The 26,482-nt window shown below is 42.4% G+C and overlaps 6 protein-coding genes across 6 annotated transcripts; 1 reads left to right on the top strand and 5 right to left on the bottom strand. All coding sequences in view use genetic code 11, as the record gives it.

Annotated features, from left to right (window-relative positions):
- Positions 1–2,782: 2,782 nt before the first annotated feature.
- Positions 2,783–5,509, bottom strand: EGR_03894 (TIMELESS-interacting protein; the record flags this gene model as incomplete). Its single annotated transcript, XM_024493143.1, has 4 exons — positions 2,783–3,000; positions 4,480–4,921; positions 4,962–5,037; positions 5,082–5,509. 4 exons carry the CDS (start codon positions 5,507–5,509, stop codon positions 2,783–2,785), a joined length of 1,164 nt encoding a protein of 387 aa, XP_024352415.1.
- A 117-nt stretch (positions 5,510–5,626) lies between these two features.
- Positions 5,627–6,375, bottom strand: EGR_03893 (Peptidyl-prolyl cis-trans isomerase H; the record flags this gene model as incomplete). Its single annotated transcript, XM_024493142.1, has 5 exons — positions 5,627–5,736; positions 5,808–5,895; positions 5,943–6,038; positions 6,075–6,186; positions 6,224–6,375. 5 exons carry the CDS (start codon positions 6,373–6,375, stop codon positions 5,627–5,629), a joined length of 558 nt encoding a protein of 185 aa, XP_024352414.1.
- Positions 6,376–6,484: 109 nt separating this feature from the next.
- EGR_03892 (hypothetical protein) lies at positions 6,485–10,390 on the bottom strand (the record flags this gene model as incomplete). Its single annotated transcript, XM_024493141.1, has 9 exons — positions 6,485–6,736; positions 6,771–8,173; positions 8,240–8,338; positions 8,413–8,505; positions 8,601–8,690; positions 8,987–9,572; positions 9,619–9,870; positions 9,916–10,161; positions 10,292–10,390. The coding sequence occupies 9 exons, from the start codon at positions 10,388–10,390 to the stop codon at positions 6,485–6,487; spliced, it is 3,120 nt and encodes a 1,039-aa protein (XP_024352413.1).
- A 3,361-nt stretch (positions 10,391–13,751) lies between these two features.
- EGR_03891 (Dolichyl-diphosphooligosaccharide--protein glycosyltransferase subunit A) lies at positions 13,752–15,614 on the top strand (the record flags this gene model as incomplete). Its single annotated transcript, XM_024493140.1, has 9 exons — positions 13,752–13,774; positions 14,055–14,149; positions 14,188–14,298; positions 14,334–14,524; positions 14,560–14,651; positions 14,686–14,925; positions 14,965–15,236; positions 15,276–15,382; positions 15,456–15,614. The coding sequence occupies 9 exons, from the start codon at positions 13,752–13,754 to the stop codon at positions 15,612–15,614; spliced, it is 1,290 nt and encodes a 429-aa protein (XP_024352412.1).
- Positions 15,615–15,969: 355 nt separating this feature from the next.
- EGR_03890 (Eukaryotic translation initiation factor 2A) lies at positions 15,970–21,622 on the bottom strand (the record flags this gene model as incomplete). The annotated part of the gene is made up of 17 exons (XM_024493139.1): positions 15,970–16,160; positions 16,306–16,424; positions 16,977–17,058; positions 17,106–17,195; positions 17,265–17,385; positions 17,491–17,594; positions 17,847–18,069; positions 18,594–18,858; positions 19,213–19,489; positions 19,582–19,759; positions 20,496–20,639; positions 20,679–20,782; positions 20,837–20,919; positions 20,957–21,056; positions 21,124–21,242; positions 21,325–21,399; positions 21,588–21,622. The coding sequence occupies 17 exons, from the start codon at positions 21,620–21,622 to the stop codon at positions 15,970–15,972; spliced, it is 2,310 nt and encodes a 769-aa protein (XP_024352411.1).
- Positions 21,623–24,613: 2,991 nt separating this feature from the next.
- On the bottom strand, positions 24,614–25,070 carry EGR_03889 (Antigen B; the record flags this gene model as incomplete). Its single annotated transcript, XM_024493138.1, has 3 exons — positions 24,614–24,799; positions 24,912–24,918; positions 25,006–25,070. 3 exons carry the CDS (start codon positions 25,068–25,070, stop codon positions 24,614–24,616), a joined length of 258 nt encoding a protein of 85 aa, XP_024352410.1.
- Positions 25,071–26,482: the final 1,412 nt, after the last annotated feature.

The following is a 26,482-nucleotide window of genomic DNA, read 5'->3' as shown; positions in this document are numbered from 1 at the left end:
TATACACTTTTAACAATGGGTAGTGACTGAAGCCATTCTATCACAATAAATACTCATGCAACTCTAAGATTGGTCCCACTTTTATATTCGTCACAGACCTGATATGCATAAGCAGGAGTTTGTGTTGCACGTTCAAACAGGAATGCTTTTGATTAAAGTAATGGCTAGGAATATTTTTGAATAACTGAATGGCTTTAGAATGCATTTGACTGCAAATTAAGCCATAGGAGAGCGCAGATTTTCGCTTTCCATATTCCAGTTGATTTGGGGAGATTTTCCGACCATGCCATCTACTCTGAGTTGCTATGACCTCAGCGAACACTTGGGTCGTCATGCAGTGCTCTGTTAAATCTGATCTTGTCTTCAAAGCAGTTTAAAACCAAATAGTTATGGTCCACTAGTTCTTTCGTTAGGCTGACATTTACTTGGCTCAAACAATTAGCACTGAATGTGAACTCCCAAAAAGTCCATCTGCCATTCATTGAACCTTTCATACCTTTCATAAGTTGGTCAACCGTCATAAGGTTCTTTGTCCGAAAACAGGTATGATCTTGCAATATACTTAACAGGCTACGAGAACACGATTCTCGATTTCATCAATTCCCTGATGTTAGAGTGGTGGCCACTGCCTAGTATGAATAATTTGGGCCTGTTTAATGCGTGCGAGGTAGGTATTATGCATTAGAATCAAGCAGTTAAAGCGTCTAGTCTCAACAGTTAGGCTGAATCTAATCTTTGGCATAATTCATCTTCAGTTTTCGGTAATTACATGCCAACGTGGATAAACAAAAATTTAATTACACCACTAAACAAAATTTGCTAAGGGAGATACCACAATGACATTTTACAAAGTTCATGTGAGGCAATGCTAAACTTAATATCGAGCCGAACGTTTTTGGGTTATTTCGTATGCACAGCTGATTTACTCCACAAAAGTAAACTTATTTATCTCCTTTACCTATAATAAAGATTTAATTTCCAAACAAATTCCTAATTTTGTTATGTACTCCGGTATTTAAGTAGCAGAAAATTATAGCTCTATAAGCCTTCCCTGAAATCGAAAGTAGACATAGTACTAGGGCAGCATATGTATTGTAAACATACAGAAGGGCTGTGATGGGGGGACTTCTGGCATGGACTGGAGGCCAATCCATCCAGCGAGAATAAAGTGGCGGCGCCTTAGCATCCACGTAACTTAAGTGAAGTGTTAGATAAATAACCAAAGCATCGCCTAGCCCCCATCCAACTAACAGTGTCAATGCCGGCCTTCCTCTTGGTCAACCTCTAGCGCCTACCATCACAAAGTAGTCGGTGGCGTGAGAAACCCACCTCAGAGCCAACCATTCCAGTCATCGAATTTCTATGTGCAGTCGAGAGGATATTTGTCTACAATGTTACTAATCCCTCTTGGCAATTCCAATGGATTTGGAATTTTGCCCTGTTTGGAAACCGTGTTGGGGGAAGGAGGAATGTGCTGACCATCGTCCGTGTTCCTCCTGAAGTTGTAGGGACACTAGCTCAAAAGCAGTCACAAAACAAAGGACGGAGTTTATGGTAGTTCCATGGGGCAGGATCGTAAGCCTATTCCTTTTTATCATTTTTTCTGACTTCAATGCTGCCCAGTCATATATCTACCTATGTTCTATCTAGCCAGTAGAGAGGTGAGGAGGTATGGCCTGTTTACCTATTTGGAATCGGCATATAGGTATGGTAGGCAGCTCCTTTATGAACTTTTCCGGATGGTTCGTGGTTAGTGCTGCTTTAGTCGTTAATAACTTTCCTGCAGAACACGGAACCAGAGTAGCTGTAGAAGGTGGACGTCATTGTCAGACCTTCTGATAGGGATAGTGTCAGATTCTCCCATCCGTAGTATATGTAATTCTGTCGTCATGCTAAGATTTGTCACCTAGCAGCGGAACTCGGGATTTTTGTCCTTTAAGATCGAGACTACGTGGCAAATGAAGTAGAACAGAGCTGTGCTTCTAGAGACAAAAGGTGTTTATAAAAGTGAAATTTGGGCAGGCTTGTGCCTCTTTGGGAAGATTGATGGGTTGAATTGGAACCCATGAACCTCTAGGCGCTCAAAAGTTCGTTTCAACGACTATGATATTTAATTTGGTCTCTTTTGCCTTATAATGTTTCTGAATAAAAAATTTTCCTTCATAGCCCTCTTACATTTTCCACGGGACAATTTTTTTCTTAGCCTTGTTCATCATATCATTTAAGAGGGTAAAGTTTTATTACGCACAAAACACTTAACAACCCATTTTGATGGAGCCCACATACTCTAACCCAATTTCATTAGTTGGAATCTAAGAAGCCAGGACCCAATTTCAATGGTATAAACAGTTAAATCATTGCAAATGACCACTGGTATAAGCACCCTGTAAAATACTGATTTGTGTGGCCTCGTCAATGAATAAAATGACCGGAGGTTAAGTATACCCATGGTATAAAGTAGAAGGTGGTGATTCATTTTGAGTTTCTTCTTAAAATAACAAGTTCAAAGTAAGCAATTAAGTTTCGTAATTTCTGGTTTTTACAGTGATTCAAATATTTCCTCTGGAAAGTTACATTTATTTAGTTCCTAAAAAACCGGTACAAGTAAATGAAGGGCAAAAACAATCGGCTTGCAAATGTCACGTCTCATAATCAGCCCACGAGGCAAACAAACTAGAACCACGTCCTCCACACAACCTCCTCGAATGAGACCTCAAAACACGAAAGTAGTCGAGAACGCAAATAAGGGCACCACACCGATGGTCGACCGACTCATTTCCACTCACGCCTTGCAATGCACGCATTTCACAAGTTCACGCATGTTACAACAAATAAACTCATCCATACGAGACACACCGCCATCCACACCTACGTCTTGGTCACCCAAGGAATTATCACAGCATATCGAATAGCCGGGCGCATCAGGAGAGACGGCTGCGAACTCCCATCCACACCAGACATGAAGTGACTTCAAATCCGGTGGAGACCGCTCCACTTTACCTAGTCCAATCAGTTTCCCCATCAGTAAGGCCAAAATGAGAACAAAGTCAATCTACCATGCCTGCACTTCTTAAGACAACAGTAAAGTGCAGATCATTTGACAATTTTGGCCAATTCTCACATGCCTGAGCAATACAGAAGGGGAGAGAACCATGTGCAACGCCAGTCCACACGTCTTCGCAAGTGGAGTTTCAATTTAATGGATGCAAAGTAGACAAGAAATTGATGGTTATGCATTATTTCGAGGATCAGCTCGGAAAATAGGGATAGAGTGGGAGACAATGAGCCAACTCAGACAAGTAACAACTGCTTGAGCAATTAACACTGTCCAATTAACGTGAACACAAGCCTAAAGTATCCTTTCCATTACTTGTGTCTACACATGGTGCTGTTTTGGATTTGAGACTTTTACTGCGACGGGTATACACCTAAATTAACACAATTGGTGACAAAATAATTACCTCCATGCCAAATTTTCAGCCATAAAATAACTAGTGTCATGGGAAATTATCTTGATAACCATAATCGTTAACAATCATACCTAGCAGGATGTGGGTCCCAAGAAGCCATTTCAAAGAACATCATTCTTTTTCATTTTTCTTTTATTGGATGGATTTGTTAAAATTAGATTGCGATTTGAATAACCTCTTCCCATTTGCGAAGCTGTACACAATTTGTTTCTTACTACTTATATCACTTAAGCACCACACATATTACACTCGAAGAGTTCGTTCTTGATGCATTTATTTCATCTTTAATAGGGAAGCATGAGCATCTGGTGATTTTGTTGACACCGCTACCTAAAAATCAAGTCTGACGAATTACGTTCAGACACCTTAATACCTAGCAAGTAGGACTTTCAAAACACCCTCCCACCACCATTATATTAGGCATTGCTTCACTTGGCGATGTCTCAAAAAGAAAATTTAGTGGTTTCGAATTTCTAGTACAATATCCCTTCCCAGAGGTATTTTCACTACACGCAATGTATTGTGGATATTGGACCTGTCTCTATACCGCCTCGCAAGGCCAAATTACTTGAAGAAATAACAAACCGCTTCAACAGACCAATCGGAATTGACATAAATATGACCCTTGACCTAAAGGTTAAGATGAGAATGAATCACAGGTTCTAGTAACATACACTTTATACTAAATCTGGTCTGCTGCTTCAGACGGACTGTCTAGTAGCCCTACTTAAACTAAGTAGCATTCTTTATCGAAATTGAACACCTACCCAATATCTGCCGAAAGTTGCTACAGCCGTAAACGATGACACCTCCCTAATGAAGTTTTCGAAGACTGTAACTCCAAGGTATGCCACACTCTAGAACTCCACGATTTCACAAAGAAATTTATCAAGTTCTTGATGTCATTTTCTTCATTGAAAATTATAAGAGGAATTCACAGGAAGCAGAGCTTTTCGCAAAACCGAGGGACCACCTCTGTACGAGGTGGAGGTCTGCGATATGGACGCACGTCGTTTGGCTTCCAGACGCTGCAAAGCCACTTGACGATTCCTCTCAATTCGTGCTGCCACACTCTCCTCCTCCTCCTCGTGCTCTCTTACCATAACCGCCGTCGAAGTGGAGGGCACAAGAGGATGACGTGGTAGAGAAAAAGGCGATTTTGGCCCGTCTTCAGGAAGTCGTAGCAAATCTCGCATTTCCTCATTTTTGGGTGGATTGGCCGAAGGTATTGGCGTCTCGTTTTCCGAATTGCTGTCACTGCTATCATGGATGGATTCAGAGGTGATTGTTGGTGGCCAGGTGCCAGCCCGCATACTCTTAAGGGCTGCTTGGACCTCTCGTTTGGACCCCACCGCCTCCAGCCGTTCTATCACATCCATAAAAGAGAACTTAGGTAGCATCCGGTGTGCCCACGACTCATAGATGAACATCAACTTATCCAGATCTTCGAACTAATCAGGAAAGATGTGTTAGGAATACCAAACGGTTTACCTCATGACCACGGCCTTTGAAACGGACATTTTGAAAGTCTTTTAAGAGAGCTGGAAGTCCGCGTTCACCGAGAAGACTTAAAAGGGAAATAAAGTGAAATTGACAATGAAATACGCGTACGTTGGTGGATCCAACTTGGGCAGTGGTCGCCGAACAGTCTTCTTGCGTGCACCCGCTGAGATGCCTTTGAGCTGACGCAATGTCTTGATGTCCAAATCTTGAGCCTCTGTCTCATTATTATCCTCTTCATCAGCCGAGTGAACAGAGACCACGTCAATACCACCATCAACACCCACACCTGGCTCTTCGTCCTCTTCGCTGAAATGGCTCCCAACTGGAGAAACAGATGGGTGAGTCAGAATAGGGAATGGTACAGCGTCGGCATCCCAGACGTTTCCACCATCTTCATCGTCATCTGAATCGAGTGGTCTGAGTCTCCTTCTCGGTCGACTACCACCAAATGAGCGCTCGCCAACCTGGGTGCTACTCATAATAGGGTTAGGAGGTAGAATAAAACTCCCACTGGAGGAACCTTCCGATCCTTCCATGATTAGTGCTCCTGAAATATGCAATATGTCGCCAGCGAATGTGGAACTGCCTAGAAAATGATCCCAGAAGGGGAACAACTAGCAAGAGTAAAGTATGTAGGAGAGAAAACTTTATTTCTACATTTCTCCACATTGGGTAATAACAACAGGGACCTTGGGACGATTGTGAGGTCCCGTGGGAACATTTTCAATCTTCTTGAGCACCAGCATACCGTCGACGACTTGACCTAAAAAAGGAACCAAATTGGATACTAACGTCAATGAGGAACTCAAATTAATCAAATCCGATCAAGCTAACCGAATACAACGTGCTTTCCGTCCAAAAAGTCACAAGGAGCACAGGTGATGAAAAACTGACAGCCGTTAGTGTCTTTCCCACTATTCGCCTAGAGGAGGTGGGATTTGAACTTCTAAGGGAGGGAAAATGAATTACCATCGAAAGCATCCCCGGCGAAGAGTGCTTCATTATGAAATTTTCGTCGGAGAACTTGGAGCCACCGTAAATACTGCAAGAACCGGTCCCATCTCCCTAAACAAGAGGCATAGGAAGGGCTGACGAGGTTACGTTAACGAAATCTCCACCTTGGACCATGAAATCCTTAATGATTCGATGGAAGGTGCAGCCCTTGTAGCCCGTGGGTACGCCATCCTTGCGATACTCGCCTGTGCAGAGTTGGCTGGAGAAGGGAGGTTAGTGTAGCGCAAAAACCGAACCGGAAATTTTCCGCAGTTTTAGGCGTCACATCGGCGAAGAGCTCGAGTTGAATACGGCCAATATCCTGGCCTCCAATAGAGATGTCGAAAAAGACGACTGGATTCTTTGGATTATTCATCCGTTCGGATACCATAGGAGCTGGCACTGCCATTCTCTCTGCCATAAAAACCGACTCAAAACAAGTGAAGCTTTAAAAAAGTATTTACAGACACAAGAAAAGAAATTAATGCAAATCTTTATTTACAGATAAAAGAGTATTTTCAGAGATTAGGTGGGGAAAAAGAAGAAAGGATTCTTCTCATCCAGTGGGCAAGTGGTTGGGCCGATGGTATCTGCAGGCGCTCAAAAGAACGGCTGATACAGGCACTCTGCAGCGGTGGCAGGATTGACGAAATGCTAATGGCATTGGGAGTGGAGAGGTCGTCCGTGGGCAAGTCTCTTAAAAGTCCACTAAGTTTCGCTGTTTGGTCATCAGTGAGACAGGGAACTAACCGAAGAAGGCAGAAAACAACCTAAAAAATGGTTATACGGTAAATTTAAACTTACAAGAGGGAGGTGTTGTGACGAAGTAGGAAGTAGGGACAGTAGCACCTCGAAAAGTCGTTCACAGCACGCCAGAACCCCTCGTTGGCATGCTGAGAGTTTTTTGTTGGAAGGGGTAGAAGATCGTCTCAAGTCCAATTGAACGGTCAGTAGAATCACATCAATAGAGAGGGAACAGACTCGAAGTATTAACTGTAGCGTTGAATCCTCTCCTACGCTCTTTACAAGGGCATTAATCCAATTGATAAGTCTGGCCCTAAGGAGCCAGCCAACCAAACCGAACCGATAAGTAGAAGACTTCTTAACTTCTAGATCTGTGAATGCATGAGCTGTGAGTATAAGTAGTAGAGCTCTTGAATTGTCGTCAGCATTATCACCCCTCGCATAGCAAAAATTGTCTACCAAATCGGAGACAAGGTCTCGTAGAGATGTAACCGTCGGGGTTGAAGACCAACAGGAAGTATTTCGAAGGGTGGAGACGAACTCGACATCTGCTGACTCCTCTGCCTCCTTCCAGGCGAGGAATTGATAGACACTATCCAGACTTGACATTGGGGTGGAAGCAACATGGTAAGAGGCAAGAAGAAGACATGAAATCGGAGTTGTACTGTATTCGTTGAAGGAAAGGAATGTGGCAAGTTGGTAAAGCAGGTCACTTCGGCGAGAGGGGTCACACGTCAGGAAAGCAGCTTGTGCTAGCCGATAAATTTGCAACGATGTTCGTGGAAGAAACCGACGTTTCTTCTTGACGTGGAGACGAACACGAAACCAGAGGGTGAAGGCTGATGTATCTTGAGGCATACCTACTGCCTTCAACAGACTTGCAGCTCGGAAAACGGGGTCAGGAGGTGAGGTAAGACTTGTATCAGCGCTGGGAACCAGTTCTAAAGCCTGAATGAGTGCTTCACAAACAACATCCATGGATATGTTGGACGTAGAAGGGTGACTAAACGCCCGCTGACCAGCAAAGTGGGCGGTCAGGCCTTCGAGGAGGGATTGAGGTTGGGGAGTGCTGATAATACCCGACTCCATTCCCACGCAGCTACCAAGAGGAATGCTCAATTTACGAGGAGTGTCCTCCTTTCTATTCTCTTTCATAGGGGGAGGTGAAACCGGTTTAGACTCAGCCACTTGAGATCGCAATCTCAAAGGTGCCATCTTAACTATCTCATAGGTGGTGATATCATTGAACCAATTGAAAACGGCTTTGGAGAATTTAGCCGTAATGATCTCGGCTAGAGAGGTAGGTGGAGAAAGCGGTTTCTTCTGTCGTGTTGCGGCAACAGTTGGGCGCGTTTGGACGCGATCCGTTGGGGACAAACCGAAGTGAGGAAATGTCTTGAGGAGCTGGGGACTCTTTGTCACTGGATTCTTTTCTGGTGGGCCAACTCCATTGCCATTCTTCTCTAAAGTAAATGAAGTACAAAAACTCGTACACCGTATGCATGCAAACAAGCCCAAAAACAACTAACCAAGCGAGTTTTCCTCTTCAGGCTCCACTTCCCCATTGGTAATTTTGTGAGGTTTTGTAGGTGAAGAAGGTCGAAGAACAGGTGAAGAGAACCCCGATTCTATAAAACAATAAGTCATCTCAAATTTATTTCAATCGCTAAATTAAGCCTATACTGATCAATTTCTAGCTTACCTATGAAGGGTTGGTTTTCTACCACCGGAGAGGCCTCCATCTCATCCAAATCCACCGTGGATTTTTGGAGGGGAGGACTCACATTTTCAATAGCTGGCAATGTGGTTGAATGTTCAGGAAAAGACAATTCAAGAAGATGAATAAAGCACTTAGGACTCAAGAATTTAGGAAATAAATGGGTAACTCACGAATTTGCTCAAGTGACTGCACGTCACTCCTTAGTGCAAAGCTAGGAATTCGCAACGATTCTTGCCTTTCATCATGCCTCCTCGATTTCTCTGCCAAAAAGAGTACTAGTATAGGGGCCCACCTTATACAGTGAAGTCAAAAATAATTTAAATTTTCGATTATGGAAAGTCCAAAATAGGGGAACAAAGAAGGTTATTAACAATGAATAAATGCCTTTACATACATAATTATGTAGGTTGTCATTGTTAGACCATACAGTGCTTACAGACGGAAAAACCTCCTCATGCATAATAGAAAAAGTGGTGGGAAAAGACGTCAGTGCTGCTTCCAAGGAAAGAACTCCATTCCCAAAAACTTAAATCCTTAAGGGAGAGAAACAACTCACTCTGATCAGAGAGACTAAAGCACATCCCAATTTCAGGCAATTTCCGGGACTTCTGAGACAAAATTAGTGAAACATCTCCCGGAGCATCCTTAGCTGGGAGCTGAGTTGGAGGAGATGAAGAAACATCGTTGTCACGCCGCAACCGCTTTGCTTTCCGAGATCGCGATTCCCGTGACACCTTCACAAAAGTGGAAGAGGATGCAGAGGGGGAGAAGGTACGACTTCGCTGCTGCAACCTTTTATCTGGAGTTTGGACGGCCGCGTCGGCACAAGCTTCGTCTAGCTCACTCAAAATACTCTCTAGGGCAGAGGAATGTTTGCTGAGGGGTTTGGAAACCGAACTATTGCGTCGACAGCGTTTAGAAGGTTGCCGACGCGGCGCCGATGGTGGTGAACGAACGGACGTAGCCGTGAGTTTGTATCTCAGAGCGGAGGGACAGGGAAGACCTAGTAAACCCAAAAGGCCCATAAACCAAGATCCGGAAAAAACGACGTCCGTCTTTTGGCTCTTTGGCCTGACAAGTCGGTCCACTTCCTCTTTTATGTAGTCCTCCACTCGTGAGATTACTCCTGATAGTTCCATTTCCTTAAAAAAACACAATTAGGGCCAAATGAATGAATGGAAAAGTTACCCTGCTGGTCAATATGCGGATGGATTCGCGAAGTTTTGTATTCTCTTCTTTGTACACCTCAAGCCAACGACTGACACCGTCAAAGGGGACTGAGGTTAGTAAATTCACCTGCGGAATCTGATTCCGTTTTTCTTGTTCCAATGCAGCACGAGCGACAGATGCAGATTTCCTCGCCCGTGTCAGCTCACTGCGAAGCTCTTCTCTAAGACTGTTTCCGTCACTTAGTAATTGTTTGTAATTATCAATTGTTTCCTACGTATTTAATCAATGGCTGAAAAACGGATTTATGGAACGTACGCGATGAAACTCTAGTTCTTTGCGCAATTGCTGCACCTCTCTTTGAAGGGAAAGTCCCGCTCCGACTTGGAGCTGCAAAGCAGCACAATCAGTACGAGCACGAAGAAGCACTGCGTCTGTATCTTCGAAGTGAGTTTGAGAACTCAAATATGTCTGATTTTGGTGTTGCTGCAAAATACATGACTTAAGAAGAGAAGTTGCATGCATTAGTCTCAATGCGTGTTCGGAGACACGACGGCAGCAAGCCTAAAATCAAGAAAAACAAGCCTAAAGACCTAAAACGCCTAAATGCCAAGCTGTTAATTATTATGCAAAGCATTCAAACACAACAAGCCAGACGGCTACAAAAAAGTAGCGGCCAAAGTGCAAAACATACGTTTTCACAGGATTTAGAAATTAGGAGATCTGATCTAAAATTGTGATCCTCGTGGTTTACACCCTCCATCAAGCGCTCATTTAGCAATATTTGGATCATACGACAACCCAAAAGGAGCGCGTATCCACATGGAGATATAAACGAAAGTTATAAGGGTAGACACAGTAATTAGAGTAATAAAATAGCCAAACGTCGATCAAAAAGGTTTTGTAGTTGCATGCTTACGTACAAGAGAGGACTCTGACCAAAATATTCCCTGAGTGTGAGCTAAAGGTTGCCATTTACAATTGCTTTTTGTACAAATAAACTTTTTGTCCTTTAAATGCCTGAATAAAAGGTTTTTTTAAGAAAAATGGGGCGTTTGAGATCCTTTTTAAAATGCTACTATTTACTCAATTTATCCACAGATCTAAAACATTAACACTCGACTAAATTAAAGAACTAGGGTTCTTTTGCAAAATTTTATTCCTCTAGATAAATTGAAAAACAGATAAATTATGAAATTGTTTAAATTGGTGAATTTTAGTTCCCTCTACTGGTAACACGAGATTGTGTAATTTAAATGACTGACCTATTGTAACACTTATTTTGTTTTTAAATGTCAAAAAATTACTGTGCAGAGCAGGTACGTGAGCGTATTATGCACTGACTACTTGACCAGTTTGAGGACGCCTTCACACCCAAGCTAAGCAATTATTATGGACCGACAAAGAGGCTTCCCGATGTGAGCCATAAATGATGCTTTGCAGTCTAAGTCTACCGATTCCGCGAGTAGTGATTTTTTGCTTTGTTTTAAGATCAGTGCCTTTTCACCATGTTTTTGTGATGCAAAGGAACTTTGTTAACACGCATTCTTGCCATGATATTTTAGAGAAGCGATTATTTTCCAGTTTCAAATTAGCATTAACATTACGCACCTTTTGCAATTTAAATAATCCCCCAGGCTTTACAGACTGCATTAATTTTCCTGAAGCACCCTAGGTGGAGGAAAGTGCCAACAAGAATCATAGCAAATGATCGTGGCCACTTGGCTGAGGCACAAGATTGTGTGCCTGGCAGGAATCCATTCGGTCACTATCACGGTATTTGGGATGAGCCCTGTCATCATCCCGGGAACCATTGCGAAAACACCATTTCTCGCTCTGCTGCAGGCATAGCCTATCTCAAAATACAAAAGGAGCTTTATGCTGCAAGAGTGAAAGAGTTGCAGTCTAAACATGACTTTATTTCCGAAAGAGAAGTAAGCAGACCGTACAAATTCCCCCTAAAATATCAACAACAGTAGGTAATCTCGTACTGCTAAAATATGATGTAATGTTTCTTCGGTTCCCATTATTAAAGACAAGTAGAGTTTACACAAATGCTTAGTCTTTTATGTAACACCGAACTTACACTTTTAATTTAAGCTCCTTTTTATCACGTCAAGGTTCAGTAATATCGCGCAAAAACGGTACACGGAAATAGCATAACAGATGTTTTAAAGCCATGCTTTTTACAAGCTAAATCATCATTGATGCCAACATGTAGCATTTGAATCAAACGAATTCCATAAATCTACCAATGTAAAGAATGAATTATTAACACACTTTTAATAAAGTTTTATTATTTACTTCAGAAAAAATGGATGTCTTGAGTCCAATGAAAACTCACAAATACTCTTATCACAACGCACATGTGTGGCTAAAACTTTTTTTTCCTTCATGCCACAGAGCAGAAGGTCAAATGGAGTATTCACTACAATTCAGTCTTGTTTAAAGTACCAGTGGCTTTTGGGGGCCAGCTTTCTCTTGCTTTCAAATAGGTAAATTTGTGCAGTTAATAAACTTTAAAACAAATGTTCACGTATCGGCTTGGTTGTGCCGAATCTTCATTAAGGACCTACTAGAACATTTTTGAAGCATAAATTAAATAGATTACTAAGCCACAAAACCTATCGTTTACGGGAATTATACCAAAGTAGATTGATAGGAATTAATCTTTGTGGTCTGTTTGATTTTCACAACAGAAATGATGCATTGACTTGATGTTCGGTGCGTATAACTACGCAAACAGCCTCCGCGGCTTGTACTTTCACTTCTTGGCACGGCCTTCAAGCCCCCTCGGATCCATAAGTTAGAATTATCCGCTTTCTCACACTCCTTTAAGTCATTACGAATTTGAGGAAGACTTGAGTCGCTACTTCGGTTTTAATGGCAAAAATCCTTAACTAGATTGACGGGTATCAGACTGTTGTGGCTAAATATGAACCCGTAAGCCTGCAGAGGGAGGGGAGTCTGTGGAGATACCTAACGGAATGGCTTGGAGTGATTACCGCAAGCCCTTGTTTCGCAAGAGGTCCACTAACAACTGAAGCGACACAAGACTTGAACCCTTAGGCGAATTTCATTGTTGAGCTGCCTACAGTAATTACATGGCGATGACATTTAAGTGAGCTGACGATGGCCGTTCCACGTCTTCCCTTTAATTTAAATGCTTAACTGGATGATTTCACTTAAGTCGGTTTCTCCATGACAAGTGATTGACCTACAAGATATTCTTAATATGTGAAGACCTTTGATCTTGAGCAGCTTAAAGCCAATGTATTCCCCTTTCTCCAATGCATTTTGCAAAAAGGGCACAACTGCGGGTACAGTAAAACTAATGCGATGCATTGGTAAAGTCAAGATTATGTGTCTTCCCGCATACTAGGAAGTCCAATGATTTATAGTGCTGGTTTGCTGATAATTCTAGAGTCTCGACTACGTTGTAACAACTGACAAGGGAGACCAAAAAAGTACGAAATACGACGCTCAAAGGGGAGAAGAGACTATGCAGTGGTCTGTAGTTCATTTAAAAGTGCGCTTAAGCACATGCGTCCAGTATGTTTTACTTCCGCCCTGCGGCATGGTCTTCTAGGCTTCAGAGATAGAAGTTCTCTTATGCCACTTTGTCCCATTACAACTTTAAAGAAGAATCAAGACTCTGCAATAGAGAAAATTAGCTTAATGGCATCCACTGTTGACGATATCATACACCTATGTTGTTTTTTATGTTCTTTTCAAAGAGGAGGCGGGCATAAGAATAGAACTTCGCGACTGAGGGGTCAACGCTCTGCAACCTTTAGCTTGTACTTGCATTCCCCATTTAGTTAACCCAATAAACATGACGAAGCCGAATCAACCTAGGTGTTCTAAGAGTAGGGGGACCAGAGAAGAGGAGAACTACAAGCCTCCTCCTACGGTACTAAAAACAGCGTTTTGGATGTGCTTTCTGCGTTTAACAACCCATCCAGTGAGCAGTAAAGTTTTTTTAGTGAGGATTAACGTTATCATTAAGAGAAAAGGGAGTGAAAGCGAGTTCCTGGACCTACTCTCATCTTTATTAATCAAGAAAGAAATTTTTAAATTAACCGGCATACAAAGTGAATCTTATTACTTGTAACTTTGTAAAAAGTGAGACTTTTAGTGGCAGAAAACTAGGCATGCTACAGCAACAAAATCAAATGTGATTTGGCTGGTATCTGACGCTAAACGATCTGCAAAAGAATAGCACTAGGCTAGACTTGCCCTCGTATGTTTTTATCTAAAAAGAGATTGAGCAATTTTGCTTACACAACATACATACATGATAATGTCGTACTTCAAAAGTTGGCACCAAATTTTAGTCAGGCTATAATTTCGTTTATACACGCTGCAAGTTACACGTTCACACCACCGTCGTGTTTGACTAATTGCATAAGGTTGATGAGGGTCTTCCTTTTGTTTTACGTATTTTTTTTATTCAGTGCTGAGGGCCTAGCTGATGATAAAGACGTGTTGGTTCTCATAGAAAACATTATAATTCGTGATACCCATTCCCAATTCTTCAAGTCACTTACAGGTAAATTACTGCGTTTTTCTTCATACCTTGCTGTACAGACCGTAATTACCAACTTACTTTTAAGTATGCTGACGACTCTACATTGGATCTAAAGCAATTTGGTGAATATAGTTACCACCATGTTATCATTTTTGCTCCTACTACAACAGGTAAGTGTTTTCTGCCAACATATGTCCCACCATAGAGTTTGGCGGCTACGTAAACGTAAAGGCTCTGACTGATTTTGTTGATAATGGTGGAAATGTCCTCGTTGCTGGAGGTCCACAACTTGGAGAAGCTGTCAGAGATTTTGCCAGTGAATGTGGCGTCGAATTCGATGCACCCAACACATCCGTTATTGATCATCACAATTTTGATGAGATGGACAATGGGGACGTAAGCAATCTTTATTACTTTCACACTTTTTTTAGCACACCCTAATTATCGCAGACCCAGAAGACGCCATAAATGTATCAGTTATCACTGGGGGATTTAAAAACCCAGTTCTTTATCGTGGTGTGGGGTGAGCCATGTCTCTGTGATTTTATTTTCTTTAGAATCTCCACAGATCCTACTAACCCACTCCTTATCAATATTTTGCATGGATCGGCTAAGTCATACTCTTATGACACAAAAAGAATTGTCTTACAATACCCCACTACAGTTGGAAAGAACACCCAACTTGTCACGGCCCTGCAGGCGAGGAATGATGCTCGTATTGTCTTCACCGGCTCGATCGAGATGTTTTCTGATACCTTCTATTCTTCTCCTGTCGTTAACAAAGTTACCAACAGGCGGTGAGATCGTAGATGCTCTTCTCAACTTTGAAACTTCAGATTTGAACACTCTAGCAACTCTGAGTTCTGTGATCACCTCTTGCGATGGACCTTCAAAGAATCCGGTGTTCTTCGTGTTGCCAACGTCTCACATCATAGAGTTGATGAGTTGATAGCCCGTCATGAATATACGATAACGGACGAAATAATTTACAGGATTGATATTGCGGAAAAAGACGAGAATGGTGTTTGGCAAGACTACGTGGCTGAGGACATTCAGCTAGAACTAGTCCGAATTGATCCATTCATTCGTCGGAATCTCAAGTTCAAAGGTAGGTTCTTTTTCGCCTTGGGGTTTATCTCACGTTTAGATCACGGCTACGAGATGCGAATGAAGCTACCCGACGTGTATGGTGTTTTCAAACTAGTTGTGGATTATCATCGAATTGGTTATACCTCAGTTTTTAGTGCCACACAAGTTAGCACTATGTCCTTTTTAGTACTTTTGTGTACTACGTTTGCTCTAATGTTTGTTTTCATCCCTCCTGAAGATCTCCGTTCGTCCATTCACTCACACGCAGTATGAACGCTTCATCACATCAGCCTACCCATACTACGCAAGTGCCATCTCAATGATGTTGGGTGTCTTCTTCTTCTCGTTTGTATATCTCTACCTGAGGGAAGGGAAGCCTAAGGCGAAAATGGACTGATGTGCTTGCGGTGCTGTGGTCGTTTTCTTGCGATTCTTTCCTTTTCTGCTTGTAGTCTTAATAAGGAGCAGCATTTGCGTGTTTATGTGTCAACAGGTTGTTAAACATTTAGCAAATATAATTTCTTTGGAGTTAAGCGGTCCTTCTCGTTCCCTTGTTTGATATTTCGGCTCAACAATTGACACTCCTTTCCCCACCCATTGCTGCTACGTCGTGATCAGTATGCCTTCTAGAACTCGCCTGGTTAGTCAGTAAACACCGTGCTGGCGGGCGGATATCACCCCAAACAGGGAGTATTGGATGGAACTTCTTTTTACAAGGCACATAAAAAACTGAACAGGAAATGAGTTAGCGGTTAGATGGAATAACCCTGTGAACGAAGGTAGAGTTGTTTATTGACCCAGTCAAGGCTGAGATCAAGGGTGGGTGGCATCACACCTCCATCCGGTATGAAGGCATACCTCTGCTGATGCGACTCAAATAATTGCCTGTCCTCTTCGCTGTCGTCTTTTCGAAGGAGAAGACCTAGTTCCGAATTAGTGGCGTCTGAAAAGAGCAATGCATTTGAATCTGAAAGGACACACCAGCTGCTTCGTTATTTAGTCCACTTTAGATAGATATGGAATGAATGGATGTTTAAACGATTCTTCACTACATCAAAATGCGAGCCTTGATCGTCTAGTAAACGCACCACAGACGAGGTTGATGGAGGAGAGAGGATGGACAAGATAGCGATTCATCCAGAGGTAGATACCGACACCACCAAACAGGGCTACTAGGAGGCTCCACGGAATGATTATTGCCCACCACCTGAAAAGGGAGAAGGTGCAAGACAATGCAAATGCATCAATTGGCTATGTGCTGATGCATCCATCAGGAAAAGCTTCAATTCCTTCTGGGATGTACTCTCTGCTGTTGCACACAGCGCCTTCCATTACGCTGAGGTATAGAAACATCAGCTCAGCCGTAGAATGAACTCATGCGGCGCAGATGACCGCAAACATTAAAGCAAGATGTTTTTGGCTTGACAACTCGACCTTGATAAAGAGAGCCTGAGTTGAGACCATGGTGACGTATGACAACAGTAGTGAACTATGAGTAGGCGCAATGGACCACCTCGCGTATTCCAATTACACTTTAACCATTTAAACCGAATCGGTAAAACAAGTCAAATATAGCTAGTTTTGGGAACCTAAGGCAAAATTTTACCTCGAGGGAAGGTAAGCTATCCCCACGCTGTGTAAGTAATGATGCGGGACGTAGGCCCAGACCAGATAAATTCCTGTAAAACCAAAAAGCAGTGTATAGAATCCTATTTTACCAAATATCACATCAGTAGACAACTTCTCACCAAATAGTAACCAAGACAAGATGTAGGTGACAAAGCCCTGAATTCCGCGTTCGGTCAGAGGTCCCGGTGTGTTCACCGACTTTGGCAGGGTAACTACAAAAGGAGTGGGCTACCTTCTCCTCTCTCCATAACCAACTTACAGTTGTATCGCCTCATTCGAACAGTTGATACGGTCATGGCGCTGAAAAAAGGACCGAAGTGGGCATTAAGCACCTCAGAAGGCAACACAACTGGGAAAGAGAGAAGACCCAGTGATGATCCAGCAATAAAGTCAAAATTTATTCCTTCCGACTATATACAAAGCTCTAGCTGCTCTAGTTCGCGTCGCAGACCCTCCTCCCTCGCTATCTTCTCCAGCTGCGTGTTTTCCAGTTTCGTGGTCTTCTGAAGCGCCTTCAGCTTTTCAATTTCGCCCAGTTTCTAAGACAAGGTAAACAAAAAATTAGTTTGGAGATCAGATGTGAGGTAATGGCGACAGTCTGCCAAGATGTTTTAGCGACATCAATATATGGAAAAAAACATTACCTTCTTGAGGAAGTTGATCTGCTTCTGATTGGGCAGAGGCTGTGGGACCTCGGCACGTTGATTTCCGCCACCACTATCACCACCCTTTTTCTTCCTCTTGCCTCCTGAAAAAGTTGCAGTTAGGCGGGCTAGCAACGAGTGATTGTGTACGGTGATTTATTAGAGTTCAACATTAGTTTAACAGCAAAAGGCTTGTCCAGTATGCGCAGGTTCAGCTTCAACTACAGGAATAGCCCGTGACAAGGACAATTATTATTTTTGAAGACTCAAAAGAGGTTTTGTACATGCCTTCATCAATGGAAAAAGCTAGCTAACACAAGCGCTCAATATCTCATAGGTAGCATGCATGACAGGACCTTGTTTGGAGGCTCCAGACTCAACGGCCACACCTCCAATGGGGCCATGGGAGGCGGTGGCTGAGGTACCGGAATCTAACGTGAAAGCAAGGTGCGTAGCAGAGTGGAGGTCACGATTAGACCGGCCGGAAGCTACGTTGGCGGCGTGGATGGCGGTAGCGGAGCGATTTCGTAGCGACGGCGGTACATAGGCCTTCGGTTTCTCCAGACGCACTGCTGGCAGCTGGAATGAGTAAAGGCAAGAAAAGGGATGAAAGCCAGTCCGCGATCCAGAGGGACTAATTAGTGCCTTGCACGTTTCATTATTCAGCAATTTTCTCGGACAAAAGTTGTTGACACACGAAATGTACTCGCTACAGGACATCAGCTAACCATAATCCCCTTGATGAACCACCTAGCCCCAGGTCACCGTACTAAACTAGATTTAAAACTCAAAGTCACTGATGGGTGAGGGCTGAGGTGGGGTGGAATGTGACCAATCCTGGGTACGGCATTACAATCCGGAATCAAAACAAGAACCAAATGAATGAAAGCTTGTAGAATTGCCAGCACTGATGACAGCGAAACGGACTGTCCTAGGATGGTTCAGTCGTGCAGATGGGTCTTTTTGTGCCAAAACTGGCTCCCAGATACTAGCTCAGTACTGGAATAAACTTACACAAGGAGCAAAGTCAAGTCAAAAAATAAGTAAAATAAATATGTTCTGATCTTGTAAGAGACTCAAGATCTCAGATTCGACTTGACCACCCCTGGTAGGTCAAGAATTATCAAATCGCAGAAGAAGGGAATTCTAAAGTTCCTTGCCTGAGCAGCTGACTTGCCATTGGCCGCCCAGCCGGTGGGCAACGCAGGAGGCGGAGGTAGTCGGTCAAGTGGCATTGGACGAGGCAGAACCTGATATAACTCGTGTTCTGTGGCTGCGGGCAGGTCCACTGTTGCGGGTCGTGGATTGGCACGCTTTTCCACTGTCTCGTGCGCTACTGGACGACCTGTGAAGTGCCAGACGGTCCATCTGGAAGAGAGAGAGACGTTCAAATGCCGTTGATCTAGAGGTGTGAAATATTTACACGCCGTTAAACCGATCACATTAGAGAGTTTCGTCTGGATAATCGAATATCATTTGCTCTATATCATAGAGATTCCGTGCTATCCATGGTGCTCCAAGCCGACTGCTCACAATTTTGGAATATATTATGGTCCGGTGATTGGCAAGCACATATCTGAACACAAATGAGGGATAATGATTAATAATCACGGAGAGAGGTTCAAAAAAGATGAGGAACAAACTACGACAGCAATACCTAATAAAAAGTGACCAATGGGGAGTTAAATTTCAAAACAAGAGAAGAAAAGAGCGACCTCTTACCCATTATCGATCCGGAGTCGTGGAGTTGTCGTAGCAGTGACAATGTGTTCTCCATCTGGCAACCATGATAGGTAGGTGGTGTTGCGTGCGGAGAACTCACAGATACGATGTTGGCTCTTGTAGTCCCACACTGTCACACTACCGTCCAGACTGCCAAAACCTCCGGCTAGTAGGAGGCTCCCCTGAGGGTTGAAGTAGACCTGATTCCATGGGCCTGTACCCAGGGAGTAGAGCTTTTCGCATTTGATATTGAAGACCAGGACTGAGGAGGGCAGAGCTAAATTAAAGCATTTTTGGATGCATTTATATTACGGTAAAATTTCACCGCTCTGAATCTAAAATATTACTAATAGAATCAAAAGCACTCACATCCCTGACAGATGACAAACTGTTCATCCGAGGGCCTGTCATGTAACCCTCCCGAGGGACGCCAGAGGACCTGGTGAATCGGACCCGATCGAGGCATTGGTACGGTAGCTGAATCGCCACTCTTCGTGGTGGTCAGAAAGTGAAGCATTTGCTCGCCATAGTAGCTATTCTCACTCATCTAAGTGTGAAGGTGGCAGAAAGGTAAGGCATCTCCCAGGTTGTTGTGGTCACAAAAAGCGAGCATCGTACAAAGTACATCCACCATATAACAAAGTATGCAAAAGCGCCAATATAAGCTTAACAAATTTCTTCATTCACTTGAGCACTGTTGCGATGGACGACACAAACTGGGACTATCTTTAGATTAGAATCAGCGTAGAAACATCTTTTCCTCTTCATAGTACTTTTAAATTCATGCAGATGTCCGAAGTAAAAAAGTGCTAATGTAGACCACTAGTCAAGCTATCAAAGCTAGTAATCTACCTGCCCTTTTTACATTGCAAACACAGCTATTTCCAAGGCGGTAAACCTTCAAACGTCAGCAGAAATAGCTTGGGTGGAAGGTTAGACATGGTGGGAGATGACAATTAGCAAGCCCGCCATAAGGAACTCGGAGGGAAACTGGCGACTACAACCAAAGCGTTTTATTGTTCTAAAGATATTACAGCTCAAAATCCTGAAGAACATATTTTTCCTAAGGCCATGATCATCCAGCATTTAACCTACTTTTAAAACTCAACCGATCTGTCTGTGACGCAACTTAGCACAACTAGCTGAGCTTAGTTATGAAACTAGGAGTCCTAGATATATTTGCCACTGGAATGAAACGTGTTGAAATATGGGTAGCGGTAGAGTTAGGCTTCATTCACCACGCTCAGTTCGACGCAAACAGAAGGACAATAGCGGGAACGAACCTTAGTAGAAGTGAGAACAAGCAGGCTTGTGCCAATATCACTCCAGTGAAAGGAGACGGTGTCAGCGCGGAAGAAAGACTTGTTAGCTACAGGAACGCAATCCCCGTTTCGCCACGCATAGATGTATACCGTTGCAGGTGTGCTCTACGAACGAGTCAGCAAGATCACGAGGGAGAGACTAACCTTTTCACCAGGAGTATAGACAGCGAGATGGCGATTCCTCGGCGATTTGGAAAGCGAGCAGTGTCGCATGCCTTTCAATGTCAGTCGCTTTGCTGGCTTTCCGCCTTAGCAAAGAGGAATGAAATGAATTTCATCATCAAAAATGGTTGAGAACCTACCAAGATTGTTATCAACATAGAATTGTATCTCGCCCTGCCAAACACGAACACACAGATTGCTGTCGAGAGACCACTGCGGACGCCTGGAAGGGATAAGAAAGTCAAAAAACTTGAACAAACCATGTTTCCGATAGAGTATGAACGCGAGAATCGATCATTTCGCGTGATGCAACCTCAAAAACAAGCAGATTAGGTCGACCTTGCGGATACTCAGGAGTTTCTAAAAACAACCATCACAAATGATCAAATAATCATAAAACTGTGTAAAATATGGACAGACGACCCACTTCTAAATGGCACAAATGTACAAACATATTTCGCGTCTGGTGAAATCGCCAACTTAGAAACATCCTTGTGAGCAATTGAGGCAAACTCAACATTATCATCACCATTGCGTATACTGATTCTAAAAGAGGATAAGAATATATGCAACGAAGTGTAAGAAATCAGAAGAGTAACCAATGAGTACATTAACAAACAAATAGTACCTTTCACCATCACTCATCGCCAGAACGGACCCATCCTGCGTGTAGCATACAGCTCTTGCTGCATTTTCAGACTCTCTTTAAGCAAAAAAATAAAAATTATGCCAATCATAATTCACAAGAAGAGTCGAAATGTGAACGGGGAAGCTGAAGAAGTACTTGTTAATAATTTTCAGTCCGTCCGTAGGGTTAAATTTGAAGAATCGAATGCCATCACTTGTGTTCGCTAAAGTATTTTAAAATTTACTTTACACAAATATCCTCACTTATGATGCCGCAGTTCGTCATAGTAGCACACCATCGAGCACAACCGAATGCGTTTGAATTAGGCGCTCGTAGGGAAAAACCTAGTTAGTTTCTGATACACAGCCCTAATACGATTACTCATTAAAAGCTTATTGTTAATTTATAAAGTGCGCTATCTCCACCAAATGGTAAACTATATATAACTGGACGCTGTATATTGTGAACGCCTCAGAATAGTTGCAAATAACTACTTAAAGAAATTCACAGTTTACATTTTATTTTATATAAGGTCTTCTGGACTTACGCATTGTGCTCATATTAGGGTGCAGCTATAACAGATTATTATATATGCATAGCAATATGCTATAGTGAAATGCCTATGGCATAAGTTTAGATCTTCTAGTTTTCCCTGAGGTTGGAACAAGCCGAGGCTCAGTAAAATGGCAGAAGAGCTGGGAGGCTACTGATGCATCTCAGAGACCATAGCGCAGAGCTCAGAGCCCCCACGCAGATATAGGGACAGTTGAAAAATATCAACCTACTATGGTGGCGTCCTGCGTCTCCCTTGTCAACTACTAATGTGTTACATCACGGAATCATTGCAATACGTTGGCTGTTTAACTCCCGGTTTTGATAAAGGTCCTCTTTGTCTTGGCCATTGTATCTCGCAGGATGAACTGGCCTCCGGGCCACGCCAGCAGCCCTAATACCTTCTGTATGTTGGACATATACATGTATATTCTGTCCAAGCATTATGTATTCTTTCGTCTTAGGGTAAGTCTCGGGGCGCCATGGAATGGCTTGTCTTTAGTGTACCGAAAGGTTAAGAGACTGTAATCATGGCCAGATGACTATGCCAACTGACAAACTAAATCTGTGTTGGCTTAAGTGCCTGTGTGGTTGAACAAGCGTCTAAGTGCTATATGTCGTCACCTCCGCCGCGTCTCTGGTTCACTTTTGTAATTTGGACATAGCGCAGCCGACAATTTGAAACTCACCCTCAAGGCGGGAACGGGAGGAATCAAATCACTGCGCAGATACGGAGTTTGTACACCGCTTCAGTTCTTTTCTGCTATTCTCTATATAAAATTTTTCTTTCTTATATCATTAGTTTAAAGTTGTTACTCTGAGTTAATAAAGTTTATCGAGTCCTTCGCAGCAAGATGTAAAAGTCAGTTTTTGTGACTCCTCGCCTCACATTTCACCACTTCTCTGAGATATACGGTGTGTATGTCACTGCGCTCGTCGACTATAAAGTGTGGGTGAACTTCGTGCAGGGATTGAATGACTACCCGTCTTTCAGCTCTTGCTGATGTTAAGCCCGTGTCAGAACACGGGGGCTTCTGGTGTAATCTCCGGTCAAGACGGAGCGAATTCCTAAGTAGCTCCTGCTCTTCCAGGGAGATAAGCTTGGCTAGTTTAGTGTAGCAAATTCTCAGAGTTATGCCACCTTTTGGAGCAACTGAGAGTAGATTCTGGGATAGTAAAATCAGGATCTTGAGGGGAGTCTGTCAGTTAGGGTAGAAACTGAAGTCAACTCTGGCGCGATGGCCTGTTTATTAAGGTCTGCATCGATTGTAAAAGGGAAGAGGTTAGATGGAGCTGTCAGTAGAAAAGAATTACGTCCTTTTACTCACTGATCATCACTTTTAAGCCCTTGAACAGATAGGTGATTAGTAGAAAATATGGTGCATCGTTAAAACGGGGCTCGAATGAAGATGTACAAGTCTTAGTGGGAATCGAGGCTCATATTCCCTGGGAGAAAGAGGAAGAATATCATGACTTGTCAAACTGGGTGGCCAGCAACCCAACTAGGTATAGTAAAACGAATAAGCATTGCAACAAATTTCCCAAACGATTCCATACTAAATGTATGCGTAATTGATAAACGAGGCTAATTTTCAGAACTTGTCTCGGTTTTTTTATCAAAACACTGTTGTAATTGTATTATCCGGTAGGAACTGCTTATTCTTTCTACTGTATTTTCTAGTCATTCAACCTGGATCCCATGCGATGCCTAAATGAGTATACCATGCGGTGTAACTGAAAAAAGCATCAACTCAGAAAAACAATGAATGGACAGAGACAGATATATCAAATCTCACACCAATTGTTTTACAAAATTGTGCAGCAATAAAATAGCAATGAGAACAGAGGAGTAAAGTGAGTGTCAATTGTGTCCAACACGCCTAATCAAGACTCATGAAATGACCTAAATTAGTAACATCAGTAATAGTTCCGACGCTTTGCCCGTTCATTAGCACTTCGAGCTGTAAGTTCATTAAGTTCTTACGTCACAAACAGGTACCCATATCTTATAATGCTCTACGTAACCAGTGTCAAAGCGCAATTTTGAAGGTCCGCCTAGTAGGCAAACAGAGGTCGCACTCCGCACATTGCTATAAACAAAATATTTCATCGAATCATCTGCTTTAAAAATAATGTTCATTTGGTATCATCTTGATAATCATGAAAGGAGAAAACCCAATATCGTGTTTTGTGGAGATTGTGACTTTGAATAAATTAGCTAAGTTGTTTTATTTCCTAGAGTCAAATTACAAGTTCCATTTACTAGCCCAGCCATATTTCCTAAAGAATATAAGTATAGTACAAGCTGAAGCATTAATAGTTTCTTTTAATGTATTTAGCTGAATGTAAATCAGCAATCACAATTTGCCGTTTTAGATAGTTGTGAATATACTGGAAGATGGAAAATTGTTTTGACAACTAAAATGTACAGTTTTTTGCATAATTGACCATTTATTAATTAGTCTGCTTAACTCCTTAAGGCAAGTGCTTAAACCCAAATTCTTTCTGAGGCTCGATTACTAATTTAAAAGTGTCTTTGCGAAGTGGGAGAAAGTGATCCGTCTAGATCCTTTGGAACTTTTACATATTTGCTCGGTATTCTCCTTAGTGGGCTGGCCTCTAAAATGACTTATTTTTCTATCATCAGCCTTCCATAACTTGTCTTTAAGGAGATTAAGTGTGCTGTGAAATTCTTCCTATTAATTAATCTACTTTGCCTCGGGGGTAAAACACAGATTTATTCATTCTCAAGACCCTTCAAGTACTCTCCGAGACGTTTCCTTATTCGCTCTCTGATAGCCTTGCAGATGGAGACCAGCTCTTGAAAGTGGTCGATAATCTTCTGACCCAAAGGATCCTCCCTGAAGAAGCGGCGTGTCTCACCTATTCGCATCATTATTTTCTTCTTCAGATCATCAGATGTCTACAAGAGAAGGAAGTAGCATTTACCAATGGAAAGCATTAAGCAAGCGTCCAAAATCACAGAAGTAAGATAGACGTTAACCAAAAGCTTTGGATAGTTGGCTCACACGTACCTTTTCGCTAATGGAAAACAGCGAAGATAAGAAGGTTAGATAGATGCAATTTAGCTTCCAACCAGTTTAAGTAATGAGGGAGGCGAATACTTACTCGACAGAGGCAGCGACAACGGTAATAGCGAGGATAGCAAGAGCGAGAAAGACGGAGGCTCTCATCTCAATTTTTTACTTTGATCAATGCGGCTCGTCTGTTAAGGACCTGCCGCTCTTATATATACGCTCAACTTCCGGTCGCCGTTGTTTATGCTTACGTACGGAGAGTCTCAATTTGTAGTATGTGCCATGATTCTTCAGACGGCTTTCCTTTCTGCGTCCATAGGTAAATTTAAAGGTACAGGAATTGTTAGTTGACTATTTCAAAATAATAATGACGTACGCGAGAGTCTACTCCATACTGTAGGGATAAACCCAAGGCACAGGCTACTTCAGTCATTTAAAAACCTACATTTGGTTTGAAGGGATAAAAATAAGTGTTTTTTGTAAAAACAAATATGGAAAGAGTAGAATAAATGCACAATCGTTGTTACATTAATGGCTTCAGACATCAACTAATACCCATTAACTAAACAGGCTTACAACTCGTGTAAAGAGGGTGAAACGTTTTTGGACAATGGAAAAGACTGTCATTAAGGCTAAATTTAAGGATGCACAGCTTTGTAGCAATTTAAACAAAGACAACTTCAAGAGGTCACTGTAAACGTATAATAATGTCTTACTGCGGCTTCTGAAATGGGTAGATGTGATTTTAGGCGTTTGTTTTAACGTACGTTAACGATAACACTCCTAATGTCAGACGTAAATGAGTACTTCCGCATTACGAACCGGTTCCGTAATAACTGTGGCAAAACGTGTACCACATACAATAACCTAGTTGGCTCAATTGGAGGTATCAGGCAACTAAAATGTAAAGTTTAACATGCTTCAGGACATTTTCACCACTCAATCCAATGTAGTTCGAGCAGAGGCAGACCTGTTTAAGTACGTAGGGCATAATGCATGCAACCCTCCCCCTCCCCCGATTTAGACTTTAACAATCGTTCCTGCTATCTAAATGATGATTGCCACATTCGTCCGTGAAGTAAAAAGGAAAAGTGGACGTTGGTTGTGCACTATGCACGCTAAATCCAGTCCATATGTTGTAATTTCTTCGTAAACAAGTGCAACATCAGTTTGTGTAAAACCAGTTAAAGGGTGACATAAAAGTTGTGCCTCTCATATTATTGAAGCACGAGAAAATGCAGTGACAGAAAGTGTGTTTTTATGCCACATGGTAAATTGGTGTTGACCTTTTCCCTTTCTTACTAGGAGAATTTTTAATAATTTACCCTTACCTTTACGAATACGATTGAAACTATTCTAATTTTAGTGTGGTTTAGGTCGCACAAGATTCAATAATTGTGCATGCTACCTGTTCGATGGTGGGGATAGGTTTAGCCATAATCACTCGTCCAAGTACGCTCCACAACATGATGAAAAAAAGCCTTTATAACTTGTCATCATTCACACATCATCAATTAGGTAATCATTTCTAGCACGCAAGTGTAAATGCACTTCCCTTTACTTGACAG

Source organism: Echinococcus granulosus, assembly GCF_000524195.1.
Source record: "Echinococcus granulosus chromosome Unknown EG_S00022, whole genome shotgun sequence".
In the NCBI taxonomy this organism is placed as follows: Eukaryota; Metazoa; Platyhelminthes; class Cestoda; order Cyclophyllidea; family Taeniidae; genus Echinococcus; species Echinococcus granulosus.
The sequence above is the reverse complement of the archived record's forward strand: the minus strand, read 5'-3'. Positions and strand labels throughout refer to the sequence as shown.